Source organism: Ruditapes philippinarum, unplaced genomic scaffold, assembly GCF_026571515.1.
Source record: "Ruditapes philippinarum isolate M1 unplaced genomic scaffold, ASM2657151v2 ctg4109_1_1_1_1, whole genome shotgun sequence".
Lineage (NCBI taxonomy): Eukaryota > Metazoa > Mollusca > Bivalvia > Venerida > Veneridae > Ruditapes > Ruditapes philippinarum.
In genome coordinates, this window is record NW_026853838.1 from 229,294 (window position 1) to 239,355 (window position 10,062).

Below are 10,062 nucleotides of genomic sequence, written 5' to 3' on the forward strand. Positions count from 1 at the left end.
CACGCCAAATTAATTAGGCTAAGATACATGTAGATAATCAAATAAAATTAGATAAAAACTGAAAGTAAACTGAAAGATATTATCTTTTTCCCATAATATGCATGGTACTTTATAACTTTACACAACTCATGCTAAAAGTATGTTTAATTCACAAAATTAACGTGTGTTAGAAAAATAAAAACAAATGCATACAAACGTTTACTTTTTGATGTCTCTAGCCTATCACATCACATGACTGTCATGTGACTAGCCGGTGTCGATGTAAATAAACAGTATAAACTCCGGTCGACTCCCCCCGTCAGTTTTTGAAGAAATTATGAATTTTGATTGTTGACAGAAGTTACAATGTTTATTTATTTAGTATTGATAACCATTTTTACAAATATAGACTGTAAAAATGTATTGGTTTTGATAGGTATGTGAAATATCCGCTAAATACTTAGAACTGTTTTATTTTCAACGGTGTGACATCAAAAACCAGCAATGACAGTTAGTCCTATTTGATTTCGTGATATAGTGTTGTGTTACCATTTATCTTAAGTCATAATTCCATATCATGAAAAAGATCATTGTCATTGATTTTGGCCAGCAGTTGCACATTAAAATATACAATTTGATACATCAAAATTTGGTTTTAATCAAAGGGACCCGGCACAGTGTTGGGATAGTGTAAAAAAAGTAATTCTAGAAAAAAAAATACTTTATATATAATATATAGACAAGGGGTTGAACTCGCCAAATTGGCCGAACGCCCCTAGTCCAGTATAAGTCAAAAGTGCAAAGTCATTCTTGTGTAAATCATATAAAGCTATATATCAAATACACCCATAAACACTTCCAAATGATCTACGTAAATAACCGAGGTGTATCGAGTGACAAAATACGAGTTGCTTCCCTTATCTTCGAGTAAAATCAATATCGCTTATGCTGAAACAATACAAAATAACCTGTTTTTAAACCGCTAGTTTGTTGTGATTAAATGTCCGATTTTAAAATGTATTACACCAATAGAAAGCTTTGGATCTTAGCTTCGTCACAGTATAAAATTCAACACATCTTTGGACTTCAAAGTATATTAATTGACTGTTAAACCTACCATATGTCAGACCATTTTACATACGATTTATACAGTGAGATACGCAATCCGTTATCTTTACTCGAAATTCTACTGATATGAAAAGCCTGTCGTCTGCTAGTTCTGAAAGTGTTTATCGGTGTATTGCAGCTAAATGACATCACTAGACGTTGACAATAACATTACTGTCCCAACTTAAACCGTTTTGAACAACAAACCGATATTTCGGATGACACATCGTATTTTTGCTAGGTCGGACAACCGTGCAACCTGTCCCCACTCGATTTACGTTAATATACGTACCTGATATTATATATACAATATATATTTTTTTTAAAAATTACTTTTTTACACTATCCCAACACTGTGCTGGGTCCCTGTGGTTTTAATAGACAATCAAGATAACAAATGATAGACACACATTTTAACATTTTCATATCTTAAATTTATCTTATCTGAACTTTGATAAAATTGTATGCATAAAAACCACAGAAACCACTCTATTTTCAGCTGATGATGCAGGATTTGAGACCAAAGTATACAACAACACTGTCTGCAAGACTCCAAACTTGAACAAGCTAGCAGAAAAGAGTGTCATTTTCAGAAATGCATTCACTTCAGTCAGTAGCTGCTCACCAAGCAGGTGTGGTAAAAATAACCCTTGCCGATCTTTTGAAGCTAATAATTTTAATTAATAAATTTCTTTAATGCAAACACTTTCAGTTCATTCCGTGCATAAAAACAGACATTTTTAATGTGATTTGTTTTAGGCTCATGCTGGGATATACGATATATCGTATGTCCCAGGCTCATGTAAGTGGCATGAAAGCTCAAGTATTTTTAGCCACTGGAATGGACTTGTTCAGCTTTCATTTTTAGAACTGTCCACTATCAATTTAGGGTTTAATCAAGATTGAAATGGGTTGCAAAAGCTTTAACTACTGTCAGTTCCAGGATTTAAAGGGGTAAATGGTAAAAGCCATACTTTCTAAGATACAAAGCACACTATCTTGACATTTATTTCAACTAAAAGCTGTTAATGATATGTTATTTAAGGATTAATATCATGTAAAGCACTTTGTATATTTTACATGTAATCAAATCAGTATTTTGTTTCCTTGTGAATTTCAGGTCTAAAGAGGGCAGTCTGGTAATTTTAAGCTTGATAATATTACATTAAACATGTTTTATTTATTTTAAGATCAGTGATTATGTCTGGTTTACCTCAACATCAGAATGGCATGTATGGCTTACATCAGGGCTATCACCACTTTATGAGTTTTGATGAAGTTCAAAGTCTTCCACTTATACTGAAGAATAATAATATACACACAGGTAACACACATATATACATAAGGTGTGTCATTGCATTCTAGTTGAAATCTTTTAAAGGCAAATTATGGCTCCAAAAATGAATTTCCTTTTAGATTTCCCTCGTAGATGCTTACTTTGAAAAGTGAGTAGTGCTGAATGTGAAATGATATGTCATAAAGGTAGCAAAATGTAAATAAAACAGAATTTTGACAAAATACTTATTCACTATTCACTAAATCTGTTCTAATATCTAGAAAGCAAAAGAAGCTAAATACCGTCAATGAGTAATTTTTAGCTCGACTATACAAAGTATATGGAGAGCTGTCCTACTCGCCCCGGCGTCGGCGTCCGCGTCCAGATTTTAGATTAAAGTTTTGGTGCAGTAAAATATTTTTCACTATAACTTTGTCATTTCTTTAAGGTATCAACTTCAAACTTCAAATATATGTTCCTTTTCATCAACCACATCTTATGTGACAAGGTTCATAACTCTAGCACCAATATTTTCAGATTTATCTCCCCTTGAACTTAGAATTTTCCTTAAAAAATACTATTTTTTACTGATACTTCTTTATTTCTTAAGGGATCAACCTCATACTTCAAATATATGTACCTTATCATCATCCCCATCTTATGTGACAAGGTTCATAACTCTAGCACCAATATTTTCAGATTTATCTCCCCTTGAACTTAGAATTTTCCTCAAAAATACTATTGCTTACTGTTTCTTCTTTATTTCTTAATGCCCCGGTCACATATTCACGTATAATGCCACGGAAGAGCTACGGTCTAATCGTTCACGGATAACTACGGAAATGTGAAAGTTCGTAGTCCGCTACGGTTCCAGTACGGACACACAACGGTATGAGTATGGAGTCCGACGGATTTACCACCAAAAGTCCCCGGAGAGACACGGATTGTTACAGACCGACACGGTTTGATACGGAGCGACACGAATCAGGACGGACGCACTACGGATACACTACGGTCTGCTACGGTATAAGCACGGGTTAGTACGAATAAGTACGGTCTTGTACGGAGAAGAACGTATTGATACGGAGAAGAACGAATTGCCACGGATCTATACGGACCTAATACATCCGTCCACAACCTCTTGCTTGCTCATTTTCAAAATGCCTCAAAAGAAAAGAACACCTAGAAAACGAATTGCAGAGTTTAATGATTTTGGCGGAGAGGACTCGGCCTAATCGCGTCCGACCCCCGAGTCACATCAGGTACGATTAAAGTGAATTTCTTGAAGGACGCTGGATCCTCAACAAGTTCGACCATGAGAGCCTCATACTAAACTTGAAGCGGTCTTCGTAAAAGCCCATCTCTAGTCCACCATCTCGTCTGTCTTCTCTTACCTGATTAGATATGGACTAGTAATCATTAATGAAAAATGTTGATCAATACTGCTTCTCTTTTAATTTAAAGATTTGCTGTTCATCTTACAATTACATTAATTATCGTGATGTTAAAGTTTTAAAAATATGTAAAAAGCTTGTTAATTAATCTTATTATCACTTAAGGGCCAGCCTCCGAGGCTTATCAGACACTTCGTTTTATGTACATATTTACTCCAATTTCACGATCCAATGTTTGTAAAATATGTAACATTAAATGTTATTCTAATACTTATGAATTGTAGTGCAATATTAATATAAATTTACTTTCGCATTCTGAGCCATTTCAATATTATAAAGTTGCAGACAGTAAATGGCAATTATCATTTATTAAATGTTTCCGCAAATATGTCTGTTTTTAACAAGAAGGTAGTATTTATACCCTTGAAAAAGTACATGATACTAAATTCATCCGTACTAAACAGTGGTGGACCGTACCATTCCGTACCGTTTCGTGTTGCAACGCAATAAGCCGCATAAGACCGTGCTAATCCTTGCCTCTCCGTAGTACAACGTATTACGATCGTGGCTTTCAGTGACAATGCCGTATTAATCCGTATTAAAACCGTAGGTTATACGTAGGGTAACCGTACAAATACGTAGTTCTCCGTACAAAGCCGTGGAAATCCTGGACAAGTTGGTGGACTACGAATCAGTAAGGATTAGTACGGTTTTTGTACGGACCAGTACGTATCAGTACGGATTAATACGGACTAGTAGGGATAACTACGGTTGATTTTTCCGTAGCAAATTTTTGTGCATGTTCAAAAATTGTCAAGGATCGCTACGGATATACAAGGACTACTACGATTGATTACGGTTACAATATGGAGAGCTACTGACCAGTACGGGTAGCTACGGACGATGCCGGAATTAATCCGTGGCTCTTCCGTGGGCGTATTCCGTGAATATGTGACCGGGGTATATGGGATCAACCTCATACTTCAAATATATTTACGTTATCATCATCCCCATCTTATGTGACAAGGTTCATAACTCTAGCACCAATATTTTCAGATTTATCTCCCTTTGAACTTAGAATTTTCCATACAAAATATAATTTTTTACTGTAACTTATTTATTTCTAAAGGGATCAACTTCATACTTCAAATATATTTATGTTATCATCATCCACATCTTATGTGACAAGGTTCATAACTCTAGCACCAATATTGCAAGAATTATCTCCCCATAAACTTAGATTTATTTACTAGAAAAATGTTATTTTTTATTTTAACTTTTTTATTTTTAAAGGTATCTACCTTAAACTTCAAATACTTATTCCTTATCATCAATTACATTTTATGTGACAATGTTCATAACTCTTGAAGCAATATTTACAGATTTATCTCTCTTTGAACTTAGAATTTTCTCTAAGAAATATAATAACTTCTTTATTTTTTAAGGTATCTACTTCAAACTTCAAATATATATTTCTTATCATTACACAAATGTTGTGTGGCAAGGTCCATAACTCTAGCATGACTATTTCTAGAATTATTCCCCTTGATCTTGGAATTTATGTTAACAAATGTTATTTTTTTACTATAACTTAATACATAATTATATATAATTGATTTTTCTTTCATAGTTTTGTCCTCCTTACTGCGTCCAGTATTTTATTTGTAGAGCTTCGCTGTCTCCTGTGACAGCTCTTGTTTCAGGAATGGTAATAGGACACTGAAAATAAAAGAGTTTTTGAGATGAAAAAATTGCATTTAAAGGCTTGATGGGCCATTAAATGAATTTCTTGTGCATGTTAATAACATAATGATGTTATATACTACTCATAGAAATAAATCCATTTGTCAGTGTGCAATTGTATTCAAAAAGGAAGCTTTTTAATCTCTATAAAAAATATTCTTTCATCGGAACACTTTATTCAGTTTCTCTCTAGCATCCACAAAATGATTACTTTCCTCTGTGATGAAGCATGTGTATTGTTGAAATAAAAAATAATTAAATTAGATAGATGGATAATGTTTTTTGTTGTTGTTTTTTTTAACAATTATTTTTAGACTTTTTGCTGTGGAAGTACTTGCAAATTTATTGTAATAAATTCATTATAGGCATTGTTGGTAAGAAACATGTGGGACCAAGCTATGTGTATCCATTTGATTTTGCCGAGACAGAAGAAAACCATTCTATTCTACAAGTAGGAAGAAATATTACCTACATGAAACATATGGTCAGAAAATTCTTTCATCATCATAACGATTCAAGGTAAGATCAATAAATCAGTCAATCAATCTATCAATCAATTAATCATTAAGTCAATCAGTCTTTCCAGACTAAACAATTGATCAGAATCATACTGTTTTCATACTGCAATCACATTAAATGTGCACATTAAAGATAAATTTATCTTTAATGGGAAAAATCTGAGCAGTTTCACACTGAACTTGTCTAGGTAAGAATTTCAATCTTATACATAACTGTTGTTAATCTGTAACATATTTAATTGTAAGTAATGTTGATAGAAAAAGTGAAATTTTGTATACTTTACAAGAAGTTGTGGTACATGTATAAAATCTTTAAAAAAATACACTGAAAGTTAATATGCTTGTATTTTATAAATGTAGTAGTAAAATATTGCAACCTTGTAATTGTGAAAGTCTTTTTCTTAACCCTGGTGCAGATTTAAAAAGATAGTGTTCATTGTTTTTCAGTTAATTGAATAGATTAATCGTAATGATTTGGTTCTGGATGTAACTTAAATCATCACCTTGACAGTTTTTTTCTTCAATAATTGATTTAAACCAAGTTTATTTTATTTTTAGACCATTTTTCCTGTATATCGGTTTCCATGACCCTCATAGATGTGGCCATACTAACCCACAGTATGGAGCATTCTGTGAGAAATTTGGGAATGGAGAACCAGGGATGGGAACCATTCCAGACTGGAAACCAGTAAAATATGACTCAGACGAGGTGGAGGTACCATACTTTGTTCAAGATACACCGGCAGCCAGACAAGATCTTGCTAAACAATATACCACAATCAGCAGACTGGATCAAGGTTATATAATTATCTTATAAAAATTATATCACATCACTGATTGCCAGTTATTGGGGAGGAAATGTGTGAGCAGCAGCTCAGGACAGTATAGTGGGTAGAGCAGCAGAACAGTGTTTTGAGGTTTCTTAGATATGATTTCTGTCAGGCTTCACATTTCCCCACCCAGTGACATTTGGCCACAAACGGGGATTTTTATAGCAGAAAGTTGATTTTAAAGAATAACGGGTTTGAGTCTCAGTTATGCTGCACATTTTCCTAACCCTGTGACATTTGGCAACATATGTGGATATATAGCTCAATAGTTTAGTTTACAAGGAACCTGGTCCTCAGGCTGTACATTTTTCTCTCCCTGCGTCAATTATACAGCTAAGAAGTTTCTATTTGGCAATAATAATTATATGATATGATAAATTTTCTATTTGGCATTAGATATGATCAATATGAAATAATTTATCATTTTCTGTACAAAGTACTTTACTATTGGCAACACATTATCATGTTTAGTTCTCTATACTATTCAGATTGACCGGCTATACAAGTATGTAAAGTGTTCATATGAAATTTTTACCAAAATTATCATTTAATGACCAAAACTTATTTTACAGGAATAGGTTTGATCCTTGAGGAATTAAAGAATGCAGGACATGATAAAGACACCTTGATACTCTACTCTTCTGATAATGGTATACCTTTTATAAACGGACGGACCAATCTGTATGACTCGGGAATGGGAGAACCTTTCCTAGTGTCCTCACCTTATCAAACCAAGAGAAATGGACAGGTATACATAAGTTTATTATTATGAAAGTTACATTACTCTGTACTCATGTCATCACTGTATATCATATATCCTTATATTTGTGTTGTACTTGGTGGTTCTACTCAGGTGCCTGGTCATGCCTGAAATAATGCACAGAGGGGCACCTTGAGGTCTTCCTCCACCAGTAAAGCTGGAAAGTCACAATATGATCTTTACTGTGTTTGTGAGACATTAAACCCAATAATAAAAAAAAGTGTTGTAGATTGAACCCATCCTAAATTTGACTCAGGTTTTTATACAGGCACCAATCTTTCTATTTGTCTCCCTCTGGGGAGGGCTTATAATCTTTAGTTAATAGAAAAAACATTTATTGCCCAGTTTACATTGGATGTCTGCTTGATGTATGTATCTATGTTGTAGACATATTTTCCAAACAATTTAATATGTTTAAATTGATCTTTTAAAAAAAAAAATTGTCTGATTTTCTTTAAGGTTTAAGAATAAGATCTTTGGCAATACATAATATTGTTTAAAGAGTGTACTTAATATCTCGTAATCTAAAATTCATTTGAGTGAAGTCTCATAAAATCTTAGCTTTTCTGTAATAAATAACAATAAATACAAATGTTTTTTTTTCCAGGTGAGTGATATTCTAGTGAGCCATGTTGACATTGTTCCAACAATTCTAGACTGGTTTAATATACCTTACCCAAGTTACAAGCTGAACAAAAAAATAGTGAAACCAACTGGAAAATCACTACTACCAGTCTTAAATTCAGAGCCCCATTCTGGATACGAGACTGTGTTTGCAAGTCATAATCTTCATGAGGTTACAATGTACTATCCAATGAGAGTTATAAGAAATCAACAATTCAAGCTTATTCAAAACATCAACTATAAAATGCCATTTGGAATTGATCAAGATTTCTTTATTTCTGACTCGTTTCAAGATCTGTTAAACAGAACTAGATCTGGTATTCCTACACATTGGTTCAAAACCTTGAAGGAATATTACTACCGACAATATTGGGAATTGTATGATATCAAAAGTGATCCAAAAGAGACTAAAAACTTAATGAACCATTTGGATTCAGGATATAAAAATGTTTTCCTGAGTTTGAAGACGAAGCTACTGCAGTGGCAGAATGTGACCTCTGACCCATGGATCTGTGCACCATGGGGAGTATTGGAGGATGCTGGAAGCTATAAGAAAAATCCACAGTGTTTTACAGCTGATAATTACTTGAATCTCCATGAAGAATTGTAAATTCTAAATCTGACATGACAATTCTAATTATTAAAGGTGCTGTTGTTGTTTAGTTAAAATTGTGAAAGACGCTTTTGTTAACTATAAAAACTCCTCAACCTTTGCTGAAGTTGTTGGGGAATAAATACAAGCTCCATTTAAGAAGCTTTGAAATATTGGGAGCAGGTCTCCTCATGACCTTTTTTCTTCTTTAACTTAATTAAAATGCATTAGAAATTAATGTATAAATATCCCATTTTGTCTACAATTCTGAAAGCAATGTGTTCATTTTCAGTTCTTAATATATTTACATATTTTTTTCTAAACAAAGGATCTGAAAAGAAATGTATAGGTAAAGGTTTGATTTTTAATAAAACTTTTTTTTGAACTGATATTTCAAAGTAATTCAAATAAGGTAAGTTCATTTTCACATATTATACATACAATGTCATAACAATATTTGTATATTTATTGTCTATCATTATTAAATGCTATCTGATAACCTGTACTTTTATATTTTCTATATTTGTAATAAAATTGCACAAAATTCAACTTGTTTCATGGTTTTATATACATGTATTGAAATTTAATACTCAGCAGGAGCTTAACTCAAATAAGATCCATTCTGAATGTGTTCTTCACCGAGGATATTTTTCTACTGGACTGGCTTTTCATTCACAAATATGCAATGTATTATAATTTTATCTTGAAACTGTTTATACTATTCATTCATGTAATAAAGTCAATATATAAATCACGATCTCTGCTTTCTGGTCAATATGACGAGGTGGCAACTAATTGATTTTTGATCTTTAAAGATTATGTTCTCTTCTTGTACACCTTCCCCTGCTACATATTTGATGATAAATGTTGAAGTTTGTACTTGTTTCTACTTGTACAGATCGGGCTAGTACTAGTGACACTGGTTTGTTAGCATGCTAAAGTACATCAAAGGTCTTTTATGTATTATAATGGTCTTTATAAAAGGAAACATGTACAATTGTCTTTTGCTTGGGTAATGATGCATTAACCTTTCATAATCAGAATACCTGTATTGAATCACATTATTATTTCAACATTAATTTTCAGGAAGTTTACCAAAATTAACTTTCTTAAATTAACATAGATTCGAAAGATATGATTAAAATGCTTTAGAATTTAGCATAAACACATGGTTCATCATTCTGTTTATAGAAGTCATAGCATACTTTAGATTTGTAGTTTTGTGGGCAATAGTTTTGA

General features: G+C 32.9%; 2 protein-coding genes across 5 annotated transcripts in view; one reads left to right on the plus strand and one right to left on the minus strand.

Moving 5' to 3' along the window:
• LOC132738136 (sodium-independent sulfate anion transporter-like) overlaps positions 1 to 258 on the minus strand; it is a 44,665-nt gene extending 44,407 nt beyond the window's left edge. For 2 of the 4 annotated variants that reach the window (XM_060725593.1, XM_060725588.1), the window contains exon 1: positions 203 to 221. The gene's annotated coding sequence lies outside the window, so the exon portion shown is untranslated. Of the gene's footprint in view, positions 1 to 192 lie in introns of all 4 variants that reach the window. The other 2 variants (XM_060725590.1, XM_060725591.1) reach the window with 2 other exon arrangements.
• Positions 259 to 9,372, plus strand: LOC132738137 (N-sulphoglucosamine sulphohydrolase-like). Its single transcript, XM_060725594.1, has 7 exons — positions 259 to 415; positions 1,586 to 1,718; positions 2,277 to 2,410; positions 5,865 to 6,018; positions 6,576 to 6,814; positions 7,420 to 7,595; positions 8,215 to 9,372. Exons 1-7 carry the CDS (start codon positions 346 to 348, stop codon positions 8,839 to 8,841), a joined length of 1,533 nt encoding a protein of 510 aa, XP_060581577.1. The 5' UTR covers positions 259 to 345; the 3' UTR covers positions 8,842 to 9,372.
• The last annotated feature ends 690 nt before the right edge of the window (positions 9,373 to 10,062 follow it).